Source organism: Sphaeramia orbicularis, chromosome 14 (genome assembly GCF_902148855.1).
Source record: "Sphaeramia orbicularis chromosome 14, fSphaOr1.1, whole genome shotgun sequence".
NCBI lineage: Eukaryota > Metazoa > Chordata > Actinopteri > Kurtiformes > Apogonidae > Sphaeramia > Sphaeramia orbicularis.
The window spans coordinates 50,576,762-50,600,600 of NC_043970.1; the positions used below are offsets into that span (position 1 = coordinate 50,576,762).

The 23,839-nt window shown below is 35.5% G+C and overlaps 2 protein-coding genes across 2 annotated transcripts in view; one reads left to right on the forward strand and one right to left on the reverse strand.

Annotated features, from left to right (window-relative positions):
- The window catches only part of serpinf2a (serpin peptidase inhibitor, clade F (alpha-2 antiplasmin, pigment epithelium derived factor), member 2a), a 25,571-nt gene extending 25,264 nt beyond the window's left edge, over positions 1-307 (reverse strand). Inside the window, 1 exon segment of the mRNA XM_030153544.1 lies at positions 273-307. Coding sequence (XP_030009404.1) covers positions 273-307 — 35 coding nt within the window.
- The window catches only part of LOC115432638 (solute carrier family 13 member 5-like), a 24,329-nt gene continuing 795 nt past the window's right edge, over positions 306-23,839 (forward strand). Inside the window, exons 1-12 of the mRNA XM_030153545.1 lie at positions 306-419; positions 3,026-3,154; positions 4,626-4,762; positions 5,534-5,775; positions 6,748-6,870; positions 7,850-8,033; positions 8,118-8,240; positions 8,343-8,555; positions 19,616-19,719; positions 20,665-20,786; positions 23,437-23,598; positions 23,688-23,825. Coding sequence (XP_030009405.1) covers positions 306-419; positions 3,026-3,154; positions 4,626-4,762; positions 5,534-5,775; positions 6,748-6,870; positions 7,850-8,033; positions 8,118-8,240; positions 8,343-8,555; positions 19,616-19,719; positions 20,665-20,786; positions 23,437-23,598; positions 23,688-23,825 — 1,791 coding nt within the window. The remainder of the gene's footprint in view (positions 420-3,025; positions 3,155-4,625; positions 4,763-5,533; positions 5,776-6,747; positions 6,871-7,849; positions 8,034-8,117; positions 8,241-8,342; positions 8,556-19,615; positions 19,720-20,664; positions 20,787-23,436; positions 23,599-23,687; positions 23,826-23,839) is intronic.

The window sequence follows — 23,839 nt, forward strand, 5'->3', positions numbered from 1 at the left end:
ATCTTACGACAAAAGCTCAGTTAAATCTGAGGTGAACAGGGGATCTGATTCCTCTGTGTGTGTTTACTCTGCAGGCAGTGTAAATAGAGTGTGTGCGTGTGTGTTAAGTTAATATTTAGTGCAGTGCATGTGTGTGTGTGTGTGTGTGTGTGTGTGTGTGTGTGTGTGTGTGTGTGTGTGTGAGATGTGGACGTCAGAGGTAGAGGTGTAACTCCAGACTGGAGACTCGGTCATAAAACCGGACTCTGGCAGAGGAGTGCTTATAGACTTACTCATCTTCATCGTCTCTATCCTCATCTTCAGCCATGTCGGTTCTTCCTCTGCGGGTGAAAATGTTGCGGCAGGTCTGGAGGCTGAAGGGCATCGTCATCCTCGTCTGCAGCCCCTTCATCCTGCTGCCCCTTGCCGTCAGCACCACGGTAAGACCGGCCTCACCTGGCTCCACCTGGTTCCTCCATCCACTGAGGAGTTGGTTTAGTGTTGGAAAAAATGACCATCAAGGTTCCATCCTCAAATATTTAGTTTGGTTTATAGACTGTGACCAAGGAGGAAAGTATATCTAAGAAACTTAGGATGTAGAATTGATTAAAAAAACACATAATGTGCTCTTTCTCCTTACACTTACTACCAGTGAATTGGCATTTTATCCTCTCGCTACTGAAAATAAAAAGAATAAAGGTCTGCAAGGATGAAAACTAAACAGAATGAGCATTCAACTGAACAAAATTAACAAAAAAAACCCCAGCAAAATAAGTAAAAGATGACCACAATCATCGGTTAAATGAATGAAACATTAACAAATAATGATGAAATCAAGACATTTGAGAAATTAATCGAATAAACAATAGTGATTCAGGTGGACATGTTTATATTCACAAAAATCAACAAAATATCCAACAAAATAAGCAAAAGATTTACAAAATCATCAACAAAATCAGTTAAATATTAAACATAATGAAGACATTTATAACCAAACAAACGATAATGATTCAGGTTGAAATACATTTGATTCAGTGCATTTGTTATTGTAGCAGAAAATGCATAAAAAGCTACGTAGACATTAAAATTTAGTCTTTATTCACATGTAAAAGCAAAGAAAGAACAAAAGAAACTGTAAAACAATATGATCAAGGTACATTAATTATGTTTATGAAGAAACACTTTTTTGTCTTGTCTTTACGGTTTTAAATTCACATTATCAGGAAAAAAAACTGACAGGTTTTTCTATGTTTTGTTGTTTTTCATAGTTTTTCTTCTTTATATTTTGATGTTGACTGAAGTTTTTATCACTGTGGGTAACAGTTTTAATGTTCTACCTTCAGATTTGTGAAGTGTTCATGAGTTTTTGCCACGTTCAGACCATACAGAAGAACTCGAAACCACAAATTATGAACTATTTATCAGTTAATAATATTAACACAAGTACTAAGTCATGAAATCAGTGATGGCAGCTTGTGGTTTTCCTCTTGTTTCATCTTGTTTTAGCGGTTTTGTCATTTGCTTCATTTTCATCTGGCTACATCTTGTACAAATAATTCATTCAGGACCAAGAAATAGCCTTTAATAGATAATAATGTGAAGCTTATCATAATTCATTATGATTCTATTTGACTCTATTTGCTAATTATCTCTCTACTGTTTACCTAAAACACTTTTCCCATAATTCCACTGTAGGTGTCAGTAACTTTGTGCAGGTTTAACTCTATGTCTGCACCAGAATGAAGTAAAAAAAAAAAAAAAAACACACAGAGGTTTTGAATGTGGACACAGTGGGCTCTCTTCTCACCTCTGGACTCCCAGCAGCCTCTGGGGCTCCGTAACAGCTCATTTCACCTCATTGTCATGCAGAACCCTCCCTGCCATCTCCACAATTACAAGTTTCCACACACCTACACATCGAAACACACAGAGAGCAGGTCTGGGTCCACAGCAGGAGTCTGTGCCATCACGGCTCACATTTTGTCCAAAAACAGTTGGTGTTTTTACAGATTTACAGGATGTATTGCATAACACAGCTGCAGTTTGAGCCACTCATGTATTAACTTACCTCAGGTTAAAAATCCAACTCTGAAATGACTTGGAAAAAAAAAAAAAATCTACTCACTTACTTACTACTTACCTTTTTTCAAGACAAACTTGGCCAAATGAAATGATATATTTCAGTTATTTTTAGTTGTCCAAAAAGGCTCAGAAGTGTTTTTTTCTGAATTTGTCTCAACATTGATTTAGTTTTTTTGTTTTGTTTTGTTTTGTTTTTTTCTTTATCCATGACTATGATTTTAAATGTTCTACCTCTAAATTTCTTAATTTTTTTTTTTTGCTCTGACTGTAAATAATTATTTTCAACCACATCTAACTATCTACTTTCTTCACATCTCACTTAGGAAGAAAAATCCCCCACTGGACAAAAATATTTGGACACATAGCTACAGCTGTAGAATGTCCTGTTCATGATGATTTGACATAGAATTATCAATATTTCCTTAACCTCCAAAGACCAAGCTATGGGTTTTCTGTCCACATTTGTGGACAAGAGTTTCACAACTTTATACAAAAAAAAGAAAAGAAAACTGTCCACCACAAAGGACATTCCATAAAAATTTTAAAAACTGCATCTGAAAAAAACTGTTACATCATGATGTTTCCAAAATAAGCACTTATTTAATTTAAAAAAAAAAAAAAAAACTTGTACTTTGCTGACATTTCCTGGGTCTCAGGAGGTTAAAGTTTAAGGCAGTGTTGGTAGCAAAGATAAAATTTAAATATAACTAACCAATGCAATGATATTTATCCCAAAATAAAACTATTATATAACATTAGTCATTATTGTTTTGTATCCCAGACCCCTGTTAGAAACGAAACACCTGAATTCAACATGTTCCAATACTTTTGTCCATATAGTATAAATCAGAGTTTGACATTAATGTAAAATTTTGTATATATATATATGTGTGTGTGTGTGTGTGTGTGTGTGTGTGTGTGTGTGTGTGTGTGTGTGTGTGTGTGTGTGTGTGTGTGTGTGTAGGAGGCGGCCTGTGCTTATGTTATCGCGCTCATGGCGGTCTACTGGTGCACTGAGGTGTTGCCTCTTGCGGTGACGGCTCTGCTACCAACAATCCTGTTCCCAGTCCTGGGCATCATGGAGTCCAAAGATGTGAGACTAAATACACACACAATACTTTAGCGCAGAGGTGTCGAACTCATTTTAGTTCAGGGACCATATTCAGCCCAATTTGATCTCAAATGGGCTTGACCAGTAAAATATTAAAATAGTACTCTAGAAATAATCTCAATCCAAATTTTTCTCCTTGTTTTAACATATTTTTTTTAGATTTATATTTAACCCTTTCATGCATGAATTATGAGAGACTTAGTCAAGATATTTTTCCTGAGTGTTTTTATTCCTCTTTAGGCATGGAAAAAACAATGCGATCGAGTTTTTTTTTTTTTTTTTTTAAGGAGTTGCAAAAAGGTCCACTCAGCTGGACATCATGCATTTAATTTTTGAAGCAAAGAAACATGTATTTAAAACCTAAAATCAGTAAGTGATATGGAAAACTATGCAAAAAAAAAACAAAAACAAAACATTTTTAATCCTGCTAATCAGATGTTTTCCCACATTTGATCATACTTTAATACTAGTTATTATCCACCTCATGGAGATACAATGCAAAAAAAAACCCTGTTTTGTTTGTTGATTTACATTAAAACATGCCACTGCAGATCAGGTTTATCAAGAACAGCATAGTTACAGCAATGGCATGAATTGCACTGTATGGGATGATGCGTAAGTGCCCACTGTGTTGGCTGATATGGAACTAAAACAACAAAACCTGTGAATATTCAAGACAACAGCTTTGAATAGCTGTCCACTGTAGTGACCACGATGCATGAAAGGGTTAAAATTACAGTATGAAAATGTTTATATTTACAAACTATCCTTGAACAAAAATTGTGAATAACTGAACATTCATGAACAACCATAAATTACTTTTTCTCCAGAAAATAAGTGCAATTTTGAAAAATATTATTCCTCAGTTTATCATTTCCACATGTGCATTACAGCTTACAGATCGCAGCGGTTCCACACATACACACTTAGTAAGAGCATCTGGAAATGAAAAATACAACTTTTCAAAACTCAGAAGACACTGACAGTCAAGAGTGTCCCTGTGTAAGATTTGGACTTTGCAAATTCATCCTGTGGGCCGGATTGAACCCTTTGGAGGGCTGGTTTTAGCCACAGGACATATGTTTGACATCCCTGGTCTAGAGAAACACCACACACATATTAACAAAGCCTGTTTTCATAGGATTTCATTCATACAATTCCATGTGACTGTTCTGTAGTTCATCTGAAAAGGTGTTGAACTCCAAAAGTTTATGGACCTTATGTTGATTCGCTGTTTGCATCATATTATGCACTGGTTTTTCTGGTTTAGTGCCCTAAGCTTTGTCTCTCATCATCTTTTGTTGTCTCCAATGACAAATTAAATCAAACTTTATTCATGACTTCACTAAATATTACATAAAGTCCTAACCATAATCATATTCAAGGACAGATTTTCAGCGACTACATATCTGCTCTGACAGAAACGCTGTGTGTGTGTGTTGTGTTTCGGTAGGTGTGCATGCAATACCTGAAGGACACCAACATGCTGTTTGTTGGGGGGCTGATGGTTGCAGTGGCCGTTGAGCACTGGAACCTCCACAAACGCATCGCACTTAGGGTTCTGCTGCTGGTCGGGGTCCGACCCGCTCTGTGAGTGTCACAATTTACCTTTAAATGAAGAGATATTGATTAAGGGTGTAAGAAAATATCATTTTTGCAGTATATCGCAATATTTCATTTCACAATATTGTATCGATATTAAAAAAACACTGTATCAATATTTTTTAGGTATTTATTCAAATGCAGATATTGTGGAGGTTCATTTTTGTTTTTTTGTTTTTCTTTCATCTATTATTATTTAACACTCTTTTATTAAATGATGTTAGTTCCTTTGTTGGGATTGAACTAAAATAACGTTCTGATGTTAGTTCTGAACTAACAGAATATGAACATTTGAGCAGAATCTTAAACTGTGATGTCTTTAAAATATAATTTAAGTTTTAACACAGGAACATTTTGCGATACAGCATTAGATCCTGTTATGATCAAATAAAAATGTGTTTAGTATTTGTGCATATTTTGGCTGTAATTCAATTCTTACAGGAAATAATCATTTAAAAAAAGAAACAAACAACAAATTGCCTTTTTAACAGTGTCATGATATATCGTGATTCTAGTATTGTGATTTGTATCGTATCACCAGATTCTTGCCGATAGACAGCCCTAATATTGATTGTTAGTGGTTGTGGAGTAGGTGTGAGGTCTTCATTTTTAGTATGACCCATGTTATGTTTGGACTCTTAACTAGACTACAACCATCCACAGGTGGATAATGGACATGTTTTGGGTTTAGAACTTGTCGTGTGGTCCGTTATAATGTTCTGGCGCTGTTCTCAGTGCTCTCGTTACATCTTCTCCCAGGTTAATGTTGGGCTTCATGACAGTGACGGCCTTCCTCTCCATGTGGATCAGTAACACAGCCACCACAGCCATGATGGTCCCCATTGTCCAGGCCGTACTGGACCAGCTCCACAACAATATAGACCCTGAAAACCCCACCAAAAGACAGAGTAGGAATGTCCTTCTACACCAGGAGCATCCAGAGAAAATCTCCAGTGTTCTGCAGACTCCTGTCCCCACTGTCCCTGAGGACACCATGACAGGTACAACAGGTACGATTAGCAATGTGTTCTCTGATTGGTCTCTCAGTTGGTCAGCTTTAAAAAGACCCGCAGGTCTGACAGGCTGATCCGAAACACCAAAACCAGAAATAAAAAAAGGGAGATAAAGATAAAAAATTACCATGGACAATGCAACTTGAACTAACAAAGTAGAACTGCAGGTAAATCAGCCTTGGTTGATTTCCTTTAATATTAATTCTTCAAAATATATAAGAACAAAGTGGGTTTGCACAATTTTCAGTGGTTTTGGAAGTCATTCTTTATTTTTTCAGTTTCCATAAATCAAGACCTTCCTCAAAATGCTCTTAAAACCAAACCCTACCAACAAAACTAAAGAAAAACTGAAATAAAAAAATTGAATTTTTAACAATTTATGCACGATAAAACCAATCTCAACCTGATATATATATATATATTTTTTTTTTTCTAATCAGGTTGAGAGACACAGTAAAAATAGAAAGTGACTATTCTATTGTCCCTTTTATTGTCATGCTTTTTTTTTTATTATTTAACCTTTATTTATAATCTCCCATTGAGATGAGAGAGAGAGAGACTAGTTACTAGTAGTAGTAGCTAGAACAAATATACATAACTGTTAATACTGCTATTCCAAATACAAGTACTAACAGTGGATATACTACTACTGCAGCTGTTAGTACCAATAATAGAAACCTCTACCATCTATCTAAGTGTATAATAAACACTATCACAACTATATGGATAAATGAGTGATGACAATGGAGGCAGGGGAGAAGCAGGACCACAACAGCAGGTCCAGAGATGATCCAGGGAAAACGTGTGAGGCGATAAAGCACAGAGACTCCAGGGAAGAAGGAGAGTCAGTAACATGGAGTTGTTGGGCCGTGAATCTTTTCGGTTCGACACGAGTGGAATGACTTCATCTGCGTTATCATTCATTGATTGTTGGTTTTACCAGATGGTGTTTTCTTTCAGATCTCAACACCAATTCAGAGAAAACCGCCAACCTACAGAGCAGGGTACCCTCTGAGCAGATGGACAGAGAGGACAATGTCAAACCAACACCACAGGACAAACCTCTATCAGACAGCAAACCAGGTGAGGCATAGGTGTCAAACTCATTTTAGTTCAGTTCCACATTCAGCTAAATTTGATCCGAAGTGGGCCAGACCAGTAAAATAATAACATAATAATATATAAATAATGTCAACTCCAAACTTTTCTCTATGTTTTAGAGTGAAAAAAGTCAAATTAAACAATGAAAATGTTTACATCTACAAACTATCCTTTCAAACAATGTGAATAACATGAACAAACTCAAACAATAAGTGTAATTTTAACAATATTATGCTTTAGTTTATCATTTCCACATGTTCATTATAACTTACAGATAACAACAGATCTACAAATATACAAAAACATTTAATATCAGGTACAATATTGTTGACATTGTACTTACTTCTCTTAAAACATTTCAGGTTGTTCATATTTGTTCAGGTTATTCACATTTTTTTTAAATTATATTTTGTTTTAGTGTAAATAAATGAAAATATTTACATTTACTATGAGAAAAATTTTGGAGTTGTGGGTATTTATAGATTATTATAGTATTTTACTGGTTTGACCTACTTGAAATTGAATTAGTCTGAATGTGGAACCTGAACTAAAATGATTGTTAATATCTTCATGTAATTTTTTCACAAATTTATTCCACGGGCCAGATTGAAGCCTTTGGCGGACTGGATTTGGGCCCCAGGCCACATGTTTGACACCTGTGAGGTTAGGAGACAAACATTTAAGATGTTCCCTCACTCAGAATTTCATTCATCTGGAACATTTGTGGAGCATTCCCTTTTGGATGGAAAGATGGATTGTCTCAATGAACACTTCTGTTCTCTGACAGGGAGGCCTCAGGGGTCAGTTCTTGGCCTCCTCCTTTTTATTCACCCCATGTGTATCTGCTTCTCTTCCTTTGTAACTACTTCATTCCACTTTGTTCTTTCATTGTCTGCATCTATTTTGCTCTGTGACTGAAGTGTGTTATTTCTCTTATCTGTCGGTGAAATGTGTGTTGCAGTGGTTGTTTCTGTGGAAAATGCCTTCTGTCCGATGGAGCTGGAGGAGCTGAGTGATGAAGAGGAAGAGAGGGTTAGGATGAGTAAAGGCCTTCTGCTCTGTGTTTGTTACTCTGCCAGCATCGGAGGTATCGCTACCCTGACAGGAACCGGACCGAACCTGGTTTTGGTTGGACAGATGAGCCAGTGAGTGCTAAAACGCAAACAAACATTCCTTCTCTGGATTCAGTTGTGAAATTAATGTCAAACATCCTCATCCTCTCTTTTTAGACTCTTCCCTCAGAATGGAGATGTGGTCAACTTTGCGTCCTGGTTTGCGTTTGCTTTCCCCATCATGGTGCTGACACTGATTCTTGCCTGGTTCTGGCTGCAGTTTCTTTACATCGGCTGCAAGTGAGTCCATTCAACACAACAGCTGTCAGCCAATCCACCATTCAATCAGTCAGTTTATTAAAGGTGCACAGATTGTACTTTGACTGGGGGTGTTATTTCCAGCCTGCGGAGAACATGGGGCTGCGGAACGGTGCAGTCGGAGAAGGAGCGAGCAGCGTACAGCGTGATCCGAGAGGAGCACCAGCGCCTGGGGCCGATGAGTTACGGCGAGTTTAGCGTCCTCGCACTGTTCATCCTCATGGTGGTGCTGTGGTTCACACGAGACCCTCGCTTCATGGACGGCTGGGCCACCCACATCTTCAACTCCAAGTCTGAGTGAGTACCGAGTCTGGGTTTTGGAGATCTGCGCTGTCACCATGTTGGACATTTTTATACAATTCTTACATTACAGCTGGTAGTGAGTAGGGTAATACGCTAGTATTAAGCTATTTGGTTATAAAACTGTCCCTCTTCTGACATATTCTTTTTATTAACCCGTTATATGGCACTCATTGAAATAATCTGAAATTAAAATGTCAACCTTAGTCTGTTATTGGAGGACATAACAAGGCTTTATTGCTTTTGTGAAATTTTTCAAAATGTTTTATTGTCATGCAGAAAATCATTGTCAATGAAGTTACCATATTTGCTTCTCTGCTGTAAGTGGCAAAAAAGAAAAAAACAAATCCAAGTAATATATATAAAAAATAGGACCAACGGCCCTGTAGCTGACCGGCCAAATTAAAACCTTTGGGAAATGTATCCAGATGCCATTTATTATCACCCAGTTATGTGTATTTATTATATTACAGAAATAGCCCATGTTTTGGTCATATTCCAATCAGATCTGTAAAAAAATTCAATTTCCAACTTGATATCATTGATAATTACTGATTTATTGTATCAAACACCAAACGCCGCATGATGACAATAGCTTACGGCCTATCGGCCTGTAACCTAATAAAAATACAAGAAAAACATATGTAAGGTGCTAGGAACATGTATTTTAGAACATTAGAACATCACCTTTACTGCATTCCACATAAGTGCTGATTCAGACACCTGAACATACACATTATCCCTTTGAACATCATTCCTTACATTAGTACCATTACTTCATGGTACCTAACAAAGCAGGTGCACTCACTGTTCATGCAGAGGTGGACCTTACAGACCCTGTAGACCACACTTCACCTGAGATTGTTGACTCACCATCCTCACTGAAACTGTTGCTGTCACTGTTTTGTAATGTATGTGGAAATGACCAAAAACAGTCACTTGCTCAATAAACGGTTAAGATTTGTGGATATTAGCTGTGATAGTATTGGTTTGAACAAAAATAGACCACAGAAGAAAACAAGGAGAAGCTGCAGGTTTGTTGAAGAAAATCTGAAGTAGTTAATATTAACACCAGCAATCCCTAGGCCGCATTCTTAGTGAGCTATTTCCTGAAGATAATTAGCCACAAGGGGAAGCAGAGGTTTTGCACTTCCTCCAGTGAGAAATATGAGTGTTCTTTGTCTAACAATCAGTGCACTTTCTTTCATTTATATCTGTAGTTGTCCTCCATTACATATATGTTGTGGTAGTATTTTCTACCAAATAGAAGTGTTACTTTACAAGTGTTGAAAGGAGGTTTTTAAAGTTTCGACCAAGGGTGCCACAGGGTTTACCCCACTGATCCATTGTGCTGAAACACCAACAAATACTGCTGCCTAGCGATAATCAGTGTCAGTAATCAATTATAATCAGTTGAACTCACTTGAATAACTTAGTAAACACAATGACTATTATTTCCTTAAATCAAAATTTTCAGAACTCCGTTTGTAAATAGCTTTGACCATCACAGTTTAGTTCACATGATCAGCATGGACCCAGCTTCATCTCATTTTGAGCCATGGAAACAAAGCAAACCGCTCATAGAAAGTTCAACGGTAACATCATTCAATATTTATTCAGTTTTAATATCCTTGATTTAACATCAGCATGTCTCTCTGTCATTCATTATTTAGTTTCTGGAGCAGAATGGAAAAAAATTACTCAATATTTTAGATGAATGAGCCAAACTAGTGACAGAAAGTGACAGTTGGTCAGTGCACAATTGCGACATTTAAGAATCCAGTGTCTGCTAAAGTAGAAATTCATAAAAACAAAACAAAAAAACCCAGAGCAGGCTACAGTTCAAACAGTAGAAACCAGATTATGAGACAGAAAAGACACATGATTTGTGGAGTTTATATTTTATAGATATAAACACAAAAGAAGTCAGATTCTTCTAGTGTTTGTTGTCTTAATCAGTAGAAGAAAAGGGCGGGGCCATGTTCTGGGCAGACTTCATCAAAATCAACCGATCAGAACAGAGGAGCTTCACTTCAGACCAGTGTGATGTAAACCATTAGCTTTTATCTGTAAATGAAAAGATATTTAGTCCTGGAATAAAAAATCCGGAGTGGTGTTTTCAGTTGGTTAATGTTCTTTAACAGAAACACAGCCTGGAGTAAATGTGTGTGTGTGTTTCTGCTTCTGCATTAATGTAAAGTGGAAAAAGATTGAGCTGGGATGAATGAATGAACTCAGACTGTGACAGACCTTGCCTGAGGACAAAACTCTCTGAACAAACAGGAATCAAAGGCGAAGAACAAATACAGAAACATGTCCACAGTCCAGACTGTAGTTCAGTGTCACGTCACCAGACGATGGATTGAACTGTGATCCTGAACGCTGCACCTGCTGAACCGAGCCTTTACTCCAGTAAACTGAATCAATACTGGGCAGCAAAAATAGTTTGTTGCTCCAAAAGTATGAATACTAGTGGTAATTATAGTACTCACAGTATATGGTGGATTTAGAAATGAAATGAAAGTGTACCCCTGGTTCTATTTCATTATCTAGATCAGACAGGATACTTGCATCAAATTGAACCATTGTTACCAAATAATGTGTGTTTGTATCTGGTGGACACTGTCTTTACAGATCCTGAGGTTTTTTACTTAATTTAAGGGGAAGTCTGGGATGTGGAGGTCATTTTAATGACGAGTAGACGATGCGTAGGCTGTTGTATTCAATGAATGAAAGCAGCCTCGGTTATTAAGTAATAATTGAGATCGTTCCATCCAGTCTGTGCTCAGTCCTACATGAGAAGAAGAAGTACTGCTGCTGTTTGTTATACAAGGGGGGACTGAAACGTTCATAGCCTGACTAAGAAGGATTTATTCCACAGCAATGAAACTTGGCATACATTAACCCAGGGGTGGCCAACCCTGATCCTGGAGAGCCACTATCCTGCATTTTTTAGATGTATCCCTCTTCCAACACACCTGATTCAAATGATAAGCCTATCATCAAGCTCTGCAGAAGCCTGATAATGACCGTCAGGTGTGCTGGAAGAGGGAAACATCTAAAACATGCAGGATAGTGGCTCTCCAGGACCAGGGTTGACCACCCCTGCATTAACCCTTTCATGCACAAATTATGAGAACCTTAATCAAAAATTTCTCCTGAGTGTTTTTATTCCTCTTTAGGCATGAAAAAAACAATGCGATTGAAAATTTTCTTCTGAAAAATAAATAAAATTAAATAAAATAAAAATAATTGAAAAATTTTCAAAAATACATAAAAAAAAATAATAATGAAAAAAAATCTTATTAACTTATTTTTCATGAAGTTGCAAAAATGTCCACTCAACTGGACACCACACGTTTAATTTTTGACACACAGAAACATGTATTTACTGATAAATTGTGTGAAAACTCTGGGGAGGGCTTGTAATTCTGGGGGCTTATGATCAGGAGAGATCTACATAATGTTATCTGTTCATGTCAGAAAAGATATGTAGTGTCTTTAAACTTTAATAAAGATATGTGGAAAAAAAAACTACGAAAAGAACAACAAAATCCATGAATATACAAGAGAACAGCTGTAGAATAGCTGTCCAATGTTGTGACCACTATGCATGAAAGGGTTAAATTCAACCTCTCCTGATACTAACTGCATGGTTTCCTTCCAGATAAACCCACACTGGATAAATAATTTAGGACTTTGAAAAGTAGTACTACAGACATTTGGTGAACCATCCATGCCACCGTGGTCTTATCAAGTGTCTGCAGAAAAAGGAATTAGCCCCCAAGGACATTCATGCTGACATGGTTGCTATAGTGGATGATGCTCCAGCTTTATCAACTGTGCAAAACTGGGAAGAAGAATTCAAGAGGGGTAGGGAGAACGAGGGAGGGGTGAAAAGCAAGTATTTTCATGAAAAGTCTGTAGTACTACTTTTCAAAGTCCAAATTTATTTATCCAATGTGGGTTTATCTGGAAGGAAACCATGCAGTTAGTATCAGGAAAGGTTGAATTTAATGTATGCCAAGTTCCATTGCTGTGGAAGAACTCCTTCTTAATCAGGCTATGAACTTTTCAGCCCCCCCTCGTATGTTTGTGGTGACTGGATCAGTCACCTACTCTGCTGTGATCAGTTTTACTATGTGGCTGAAATCAGGTCATTACCTACACAACTGAAATTCAATTCAGTTCAATTCAGTTCAAAAAACTTTATTTATCCTTAGGGGCAATTTATAGGCACGTATGAGCAGCATGATTATGTGATATTTTTATACAACCAAAGAAATCTAAGAAAATAAAGTCTAATGGAAATAAATAAATATAATATATAACAAATACTAAGAAGAATTACTATGCACAATAACTAATATGTGAATGTCAGGATTAGATATATACGTATGGATAAGTTTAGTACATTCTAATGCACACATTATGCATTTAGTATCTCACTTTAATGTGTTTTAAATAACCAAGAACAAATAGTGAGAGTTTCAGGAGGTGAAAGCTTTAGGTCTCTGCCAGAAAAAGCTGTCAAATATATAGCATACCTTAAATATCAACCAATTTCTGCAGTTTGACCGTGGACACTAACACCACAACCTTCTGGTAAAAATAAATATATGAACTTAAAAATAAAGATAAGATTTTATAATTTTTTTTAAAATGTGCTTTGTTTCAGTAAAACAATGCATTCCATGTTAGACAAATACTCACTGTTACAGTGAAAGTATCACCTATGTGGTATAAAAATATAAAATAAATGATAAAAATACAAATAGCGTGAAATGAAAGAGAATGAGAAAATGTAGTTTTTCTAAGATTAGCATGTTTGTTTTTGTAAAATCTGATATATTGTGAGTACTGCTGCTACAGAGGAAGTACATCATTGTGTTACTGGTTCAGATGATCATCAGTTTTTTCTTCATATTTCACATATTAACCTATCATTCAGTTATAAGATCACACTTTTTCAGATACTCATAGTTTGCATTACATACATTTAGGTTTAAGGAACAGTTCACCTAAAAACTGAGTCCAGTCTAGATGTTTGCCACAAAGTCCACCACAGGAACAGCGTCATCACTGACTTCATTCGTGTTTTGAACCTCACAGTGATGATGACAATGATGATTAAGTTTTAACTCTCTCTTGTCCTCGTCACCTCTGGCTCCGCCCCCTCACCTCTCACCTGGTTTTTTATCCACACACACTCATTCAGAAACTCACACTACCTGGGTCACGTGACCTGAGGTCATCTATCGATCTGTTTGTTCTGACGGATGTTTTTATTGAAAACAACATGAGAGCACATGTACACTCTTACTTGGAAAAAAAAAAAAAACCTGTTCATTTCTGCTTCTCACTACAAACGGTACCACTACAACACCCTCACAGAGAGAAGAAAAATATTTTTATGTGGTTTTACTTACATCCAAATGGAAAATAGCCATTGGAGTAAACAAAGTCAGATTGACGGGATTTCTTAAAACTATAAGTTAAATGTTGTCACTGAAAGAACATAATGTGCTTAAAACTAGAAAAATGAAGAAAAGTTGAATAAAGTGGTTTTTAAAGCAAGAAACAAAACTTATTTAAGACAGATTTAATTTTAAATTTAGAAGATGTAAAAATTGTGTTACTTTTAAAAAGTAGGAGAAGTAAAATAATCTCATTCCTCTAGTGTTTTATCTGGTCACATCCACATCAGTATTAGGTTGAATACGTTATTAGATTAACCCTTAAACACCCAAACAGCTACTGGCATCTACTGATCTAAAATGTTTAATAACTTCTGAACCACTAAACCTATCAATACAAGTAAATAATTGGTGTAAAATACAGTTTGTCATCTTTTCATGGTCATCAGATATGATCCATTTTGGACGTTCAGAGGCTCCGTAGTGAACGTGGAAACACTGTCATCTTCTACAACATTGATTCACCAGTAAAACCCATGGAGTTGGATCAATGACAGTGGATGGACACACTGGGTTTATGCTTAGTTATCGATATCAGTGCTTTAAAAAAGTTGGTTTTTCTTCAGCTTTCTATGTCTTTGATATAATTCTTAACTTTACTCTGAGCTTTAGTGAACATTTACATGATCAATTAATTAAATTTGGAAAAATACCTGGTTTTCACTAAAAATACAGAGGATGATATCATAATAAATGGTGATAAATCACTTGAGAGTGGTTAAATAGAAAGAAAAAAATATTTGGGAACTGCCATAAAAGTAGCACAGGGTCTTTATGAGGTAAAGTTAAAGATTTTCTCAAAATGAGATTTCAAAGTAATTAAAACTGACAGATTATTACCAACACTGTTTGTTTATCTGTAACACTGTTGCAGTCCCAAGTGTGTGATGCTGAAAAAATAACCACTCTGTAACAGCAGATGCATTTTTTTTCACACCGACTGAAAGTGTTCCTGCAGTGGGATGTGTTCAGGGTGACAGATCTGAGGTGCTGGTTAGATGAGGCCATATCAGGACTCTGGTGACCTGCTTTGAAGGATCACCTTGGACCTGTGGTTTGTGCAACAGTCAGGTTTCGTCATGTTTCCTGATTACACTGGCTGATAGTGAAGCGCAGACATCCTGCAGCTGTTCACAGCTGATGTCAAGGAAACACAAGGACGTGGAGGTGACCTGCAACGCACATCAGCTTTAAAGAATCAACAAAATACACAACAAACCAGACAAATTCATTTTAACTGAATCTACAAAAATGCAGAGTTGCTGCATGTTGCACATCACTGAAATGGTGCAGATGTTTTCAGTGAACTCTCGGTGCAAATCTTCACCATTTCAGCTTTAAAATGTAATTTCCTCTTTCTTATATAACTGGGATCTTAGATTTTCATCAGTGATTTCCTCACGTTGTATGTATTACTTTTATTTTAGACCGTTTCCATTTACTACAAACGTGTGATAGATTAATTTGATTGATGAATCCTAACTTTTTTTTATTTCAGAATAGAATAGAATAGAATAGAATAGAATAATGCAATCATCTTTCTTTTTTTTTTTTCATTTCATTTCATTTTATTTATTTATTTAGACAGGGACAATGCACAATATACATTAACCTTAAAAAGGAGAGATGTAGTGTGCCAGGTTCTAGCAGTAGTGCTAATTTCCACCTGTAGTCCCTGGGCTGGCTGATGTTATCATTAAAAAAACAGACATTAATTAAAAACTAAAACAGTAAAAAACAGTAAAAAATGCATATGTATAACTCCATCTGTATATCATTAAAAAAACAGACATTAATAAAAACTAAAACATTAAAGAACAGTATAAAATGCATATTTATAACTCCATCTATGTAAAATATTCATTCCCATCCAACCATTCACTCTTGTGTCCCACAGCAGTCTGTCTCACACGCTCTAAACATGTTTACATCACCTTACATTATGTCTACAGGTTTGGTTTGACAGTAGATGTTTTTTCACCATGCGGGAGAATGTGTGATAGTTTGTAATTGTTAGTAGTTCTGTTGGTAATGTATTCCACTGTCGCATGGCCACACATGAGAAAGCTGAATTTGCAAATGCTGTTTTGTGTCCTGGAATCCTGCACTCGCTGTGTGTTGTTGATCGAGTGATTTTAGATGTTTTTCCAGAACTCAGAATATTAAACCTTTTCAAGGGAGGAGCAGCAGAATTATGGATAACCTTAAACAACAGACACACATTTGTATACATGATTTCAAGTGCAATATAGTTATAAACAGCCTACATATAAATAATAGAATGCAAATAAATGAAATAAAAGATGACTAAAACCCTAAAACATGAAAAAGGCAAGATTGCATGGTTCTAGTTTTGCACAATAATTATTTGTGTGACATTGTGTCCATTAGATGCATTTGGAAATCAATAGCATGAAATTGTGAAATGCTCACCTGCAATAACATGACACAGTGAAGTGTTTGAATAGATTTGTATCAGCTCATTGTGGTTGAACGTCATATGAGCTATGCATGTTTGTCCTAGTGTCTTCTGCTGCTTCAGCTGGAGTCTCGTGTCTTCTGTTCCTTTAAGTCACAGGTGTCAAACATGCGGGCCGGGGGCCAAATCCGGCCCCCCAAAGGGTCCGGTCCTGCCCCTGTGACGAATTTGTGAATTCAGATTCAGAAAACTTTATTTATTCCATAGAGGCAATTCATTTGCAGCTTACCACAGACATCAGCCCACATCCAAAGTGCAATGTGACAAACATAAATAAATAAGTGCATAAATACAAGATCACTGAAAGCAACTACGAATAAATGCATTTAAATAATCAACAATAAGTAATCAATAAATATCAATGCAGACTAAAAAACTAAAAGATCCTATTGGTTCTGCTAACATAAAAAAAAAAAAAAAATCTCTAAAATCTCTCAAAAATTACACCAAGATGTCAATTATTTTAGTGCAGGTTCAACATTCAGACCAATTCAATGTCAAGTGGGTCATAAGAACCCATAAATACTCACAACTCTAAATTTTTCTCTTTGTAAATGTAAATGTTTTCATGTATTTACACTAAAACAAAGTATATTTTTGCAAAAAAAAAATCTGAGTATCCTGAACAAATATGTACAACCTGAAATGTCTTAAGAGAAGTAAGTGCAATTTTAATCATATTCCACCTGTTATTAAATGTTTTGTGTATCTGTAGATCCACTGTGTTATATAAGTTATAATGTACATGTGGAAAGGATTTTAAATGCATGAACTGAAGCATAATAGTGTTAAAATCACACTTTTTTTTCAGTTTGTTCATGTTATTCACATTGTTTGAAAGGATAGTTTATAGATGTAAACATTTTAATAATGTAATTGTACTTTTTTCACTCTAAAACATGACGAAAAGTTTGGAGTTGACATTATTTATATATTTTTATGTTATTATTTCACTGGTCCGGCCCACTTTACCTCAAATTTAGCTGAATGTGGCCCCTGAACTAAAATGAGTTTGACACCCCTGCTTTAAGTAAACAGGATCTGATTCACATCTGATTCACTAAACACTACAAATGCTCCTCACTGTATTCATATTCGAGTGCCTGGGAATTCTGCTCTTTGCATTATGCTTGAGTTCAGTGTCTTTATCTGTTCTTTGTCCTCACATAGAAAACATCAACAATCAATTAATTTGTCAATATTGTTGTAATATGACCATAAAACAGCTGTCAGGTTGTTATGTTTATATACATTGAAACTGTTGGTTTATAAACCTACTATATGCTTCATTAGGAAAATCTCTGTCATAATGTGAGGTTACATCAGTGGTTCTCAAACTGTGGAGCTGGCCCCCCAGTGGGGTTGTGAAGGCTTGCCGGGGGGGTCATAGGTTTACTCCTGGGTGTTTCTTTTTTTCTTCAGGTTAAAACATGTAGCAGGTGGAGCTAATGTTTTAGCACTGGAGCACCCTGGAGTCATTTTAAGGACATACAACAAACAAATCTACTGCCATGGTGATCTGTCACTAGACTAGACAAAGAGTTTAGGTTTGGACAATGAATGGACAAGAAAAACTGGAAATAAAAAACGTGCAATGTTTCTGTTTTTGCACAGTTTGTACAGTTTGCACTTTAATGTTCTGAGATGTGCAATGGAGACACGCTCATTGCAGCCACTGATATTGTTCAAATGTTTATCTTCGTTACCAAAATATGTTTGTTGGTCTTAAAAAAAAGTTACTTTATTGTCATAGTTGTAAGATTATTGTGCATTTCCTTTTTTTATTTGGAAAAATATTGTCTCAGGGAGCAGTCTGGTGGAGTTTGTTCGTATTGTTCAAGCAAAAATCTAACTTGTATTTAATTTGCACAACGAATTATTCAAGGAAAAGCAAAAAGTATTGTTACAATATTGGTAATTCTTCCAATAAGTTGTAATTACACCACTGCTACAATGTTGTTGGGGTTGAGGGGGGCTTGGAGATTTTTCGTCCTCCAAAGGGGGACAGAAAAAGATTGAGAACCACTGGGTTACATTTACCCGTAAAGACCAAAACGTCCATCATCGACCAAAATCCTCTATTGAGCTAAATTTTTTAATAACTTTTGATCCACTAAGCCTATTAATCCATGTAAATAAGTGGTGTAAAATGCAGTTTGTCATCTTTTCATGGTCATCAGATATGACCCATTTGGACGTTCAGAGGAACGTGGAAACACCGTCATCTTCTACAACATTGATTCACAAGTAACACCCATGGAGTTGGATAAAGGGCAGTGGATAGAGAAACACTTAGTTTATGTTCAGTTAATGATTTATTTTGTTGAAAAACTCACTTTTACCTAGTTTTTCATAATTTTATTGAATAACTTTTTGAATTTACTCTGAGCTTTTCTGAACATCATTTGAACGTTGTGACAAAAAGAGTTATGGGTCTTTAAGGATTAAGGGGAAAATCAGGTATGATGTTATACAGGATGATATTAAAGATAGATATCCATTTTATGTTCTATTTAAATGTGTGAATTAGAAGCACAAATAAATAGAAAAATGTTACAAACATCCATATCAGTGCAGAGAGGGCATCAGACTTTGTTAAACCTGCTTCCTGGAACATCACATGCACATGGACGCACATCGCACCAGTGTTGGAGCAACTAAACATGGATGAGCAAAACAAGATATAAAGTTGTTTAGAATAACACCTATAGTCTATGGTCTCTGAAGCAGCTATAGTTCCATTTATTCACACTGACCAGACTGTGCTCTTGTATTTTTTTCAATCTCTTATATAGTTTTTATCTTTTCATACGAAGCCCTTTGTAACCTTTCTCTTTCAAAGAAGTGATACTAAATAAACTGTGAGGAGAAACTTTGTGAATGAAGCCTCTGAAGGTTAAAACAACACACAGGTCACCGGAGGTACATGTGGAAACACCCCAGTTCATCTGATCGATCAGTGTACACGCATCAAACTGCTCCTCGTCATCTGTTGTGAAATCTCTATTCACCTACTGTGGCACCCAGTGACTGAAGAGGAAAGGAACCATGTGACCTTTAACATGTTCTGTCTGTCTGTCCGTCCATCTGTCTGTCTGCAGGTTCGTCACTGATGCGACGGTCGCTCTGTTTGTTGCTGTGTTGTTGTTTGTTCTTCCATCTGAACCACCGCGATACCTGTGCTGCTGGAGGAGCTCGGACACAGGTAATGCATACAAATACTTTTAAATATATACAAATACATACAGGTAATGCATACAAATACATATAAATATACAAATACATACAGGTAATGCATACAAATACATATAAATATACAAATACATACAGGTAATGCATACAAATACATATAAATATATGCAAATACATACAGGTAATGCATACAAATACATATAAATATATGCAAATACATACAGGTAATGCATACAAATACATATAAATATATGCAAATACATACAGGTAATGCATACAAATACATATAAATATATACAAATACATACAGGTACTGCATACAAATGCATATAAATATATGCAAATACATACAGGTAATGCATACAAATACATATAAATATATACAAATACATACAGGTACTGCATACAAATGCATATAAATATGTGCAAATACATACAGGTAACTCATACAAATACATATAAATTTACAAGTACATACAGATAATGCCAACAAGTGCATATAAATATATACTAATACATATAAATATACAAATGCATACAGGTAAGGCATACAAATATATATAAATATATACAAATACAAACAGGTAATGCATACAAATACATATAAGCATATACAAATACATACAGCTAACACACACATACAAATACATATAAATGTATTCAAATACATACAGGTAGCACATCCAAATACAAACGGGTAAAATATACAAATACACACATCTTCTTTCAGGTAACACATTCAAATACATATAAATGTACACAAATTTACAGGTAACGCTCAAACAAGGGAATACATACAAATAGAGGAATCACCACAAATGTAAAAAGATAGACCATAAGATGGAAGGAATCTAAATTAAGCAGTTTTCATTTTTGTCATTTCTTTCTATTCATGAGAAACACACACACACAGAGCATGTTGCAGCTAATGTGACTGATGCGTGTTTTATCCAATCAGAGTCTCGGACATCCCAAGGCCCCGCCCCTCCTCTGCTCACCTGGCAGGTGACTCAGAAGAAGATGCCCTGGAACATCGTCCTGCTGCTGGGAGGAGGCTTCGCCCTGGCCAAAGGCAGCGAGGTGTGTGTGTGTGTACCTACCTGATTCTGTGGTGTAAAGTCAGGATGGTGCATTGTAACATATCATGAACACACTGATCATACATTACAATACAACTATAGTGTTGTATAATTAGAATTATAAGCACATTGTGAATTATTATTCACAATGCTCTATTATTCACATACAGACCAATTGGATCTCAAGTGGATCAAACCAGAAAATAATAATAGCAGAGTTATAACCTATAAATAATGACAACTCCAAAATTTTTCGCTCTGTTTTAATGTGAAAAATGTAAAATTACATTATGTAAATGTTTACATATACAAACTATCGGTTCACAAAAAATGTGAAGAATGTAAACCTCCATGAACAACCTGAAATTTCTTAAGAAGAAAGTGGAATTTTGACAATATTAAGGTAGTTACTAAATATTTTGTACCTTTGTAGATCCACTGTGATCATGTATAAATTTTTGATGCATAATTTTGTTAACACTGGACTAAAACAAAGACAGAATTTGGGGGTTATTATTTATGGGTTCTTATGTTATTTATTTATGTTTATATTATTTTACTGGTCCAACCTGCTTGAAATCAAATTTGGACCCTGAACTACAATGAGTTTGACACCTCTGCCCTATAACAATAACTATAACACATAATCAGGAATTCATGTCATGACTTAAAAGATCAGATGTCAGTTCTTCAAGATCCCATAACACTTTATAATCACATTTAACCCATAAAGACCCAGTGCTACTATTGTTGCACTTCCCAAATATATATATATATATATATATATATATATATATATATATATATATATATATATATATATATATATATATATTTATTTATTTATTTATTTATTTATTTATTTATATATATATATATATATATATATATATTTATTTATTTATATATATATATATATATATTTATATATATATATATATATTTTTTTTTATTTTTTTATTTTTTTATTTTTTTTTTTTTAACCAAAATTTACTCATTCTCAAGGGATTTATCACCATTTTTTTTTATAATATTATCCTCTGTATTTTTCTTTTTTTCCAGTGAAAATCATCTATTTTCCTATATTTAATTCACTGATCATGTAAATGTAATTAACAGCTCAGCTAAAAGTTGAGGGTTGTTACATCAAAAACAGAGAAAACTGAATTAAAAGTGACTTTTTCAACAAAGATATCATTAGCTGAACATAAGCCCAGTGTGTCCATCCACTGTCACTGATCCAAATGCATGCGTTTTACTGGTGAATCAATGTTGTAGAAGATGACGGTGTTTCCACGGTAACTACAGAGCCTCTGAATGTCCAAATGGGTCATATCTGATGACCATGAAAAGACGACAAACTGAATTTTACACCAATTATTTACATGTATTTATTAGAATGAGTGGATCAACAGTTATTTAACATTTTAGATCAGTGGATGCTTTTGGTCACTGGTAGCTGTATGAGTCTTTATGGGTTAAAATGCATTATAATATGTGTTTTAAGTAAAGCAATAAAATCCCTTTGTCTGAGGCACATATAATACTTTACAAAGTGGTTGTAAGTCATTGTACGTGGTTTTGAAGGATTCCAGGAGTGTGGGATGGAGGTTTAGAAAACTGCAATGTTTTTTCTGATTGTTTGACCGTCTCAGTGTTCCAGATATGGGCCTAAATTCAACATGTGAAAGAACAGGTTTTGCTGCATATTAAACACGTGTTACAGTCCACAGGAGTCGACAGTGTCTTTTTACAGCGTAATGACTCACTTCAGGTTATCAGAGACAGACACATAAGGTTCATGCAGAAACAAAGTGCTGCAGCAGATAAAACTTTGATGTAATGTTTGATAAAAAAAAAAAAAAAAAAATTAAAACTGTTTTATCCTCAACATTCAACTTTTAACTGATAAGAAAGAAATGGGGGTTAATGACACCCATGAACATTGTATTTTATTATGTCATGAATCAGACACATAATACAGCATCTGACTTCTACTTCTCTAAAAGTTGGATATTTTGTAAAGCGGGATGATGTGAAAATTGTGACATTTTTCTATCTCTGGACTAGGGTTGTGTATTGGCAAGAATTTGGCGATACGATACAAATCACATTACTAGGATCACGATACGATATATCACAATATATCATGATACTGTTAGAGAGGCAATTTTTTGTTTGTTTCTTTTTTTTATGACTATTTCCTTGAAGAACTGAATTACACCAGAAATCTGCACAAATATTATGCACATTTTTATTTGATCAGAACAGGATCTGATGCTATATCCCAAAATTTTTCTGGGTTAAAACTTAAATTATGTTTTACGGACATTACAGTTTCAGATCCTGTTCAAATGTTCATAGTCTATTCATTCATAACTAAGATAATATTTTTTTTGTGCGATCCCAACAAAGAAACTGACATTATTTAATAAAAGTGTTAAATAATAATAAATAAAATATAAACAAAAAGAAAACAACAACAACAAAAAAATTAACCTCTACAATATCTACATTTGAATAAATACCTAAAAATATCAATACAGTACTTTTTAATATTGATACAGTATTGTAAAATGAAATATCGCGATATATTGCAGAACCGATGTTTTCTTACACCCCCACTCTGGACTTTGTGTTGGATTGTGTAGGAGTCCGGTCTGTCCCGTTGGCTTGGCGATCAGATGACCCCTCTTCACTCCATTCCTCCTTGGGCCATCGCCGTCATCCTCTGCCTCCTCATCGCCACCTTCACAGAGTGTGCCAGCAACGTCGCCACGGCAACACTCTTCCTGCCCATCCTGGCTTCCATGGTGACCAGTCATACTAACTTACCACGTGCAGGTTGATTTGTTTTGGGTCGTTGCTGAATTCATTTTGTTGTGTTTCTCCCCCGTGACAGTCCCAGTCTATTAACCTGAACCCCCTGTACGTGATGATCCCCTGCACCCTCAGCGCCTCCTTCGCCTTTATGCTGCCAGTGGCCACGCCCCCCAACGCCATCGTGTTTTCTTCAGGTTACCTCAAAGTTTCAGACATGGTAAGTTCAGCTTC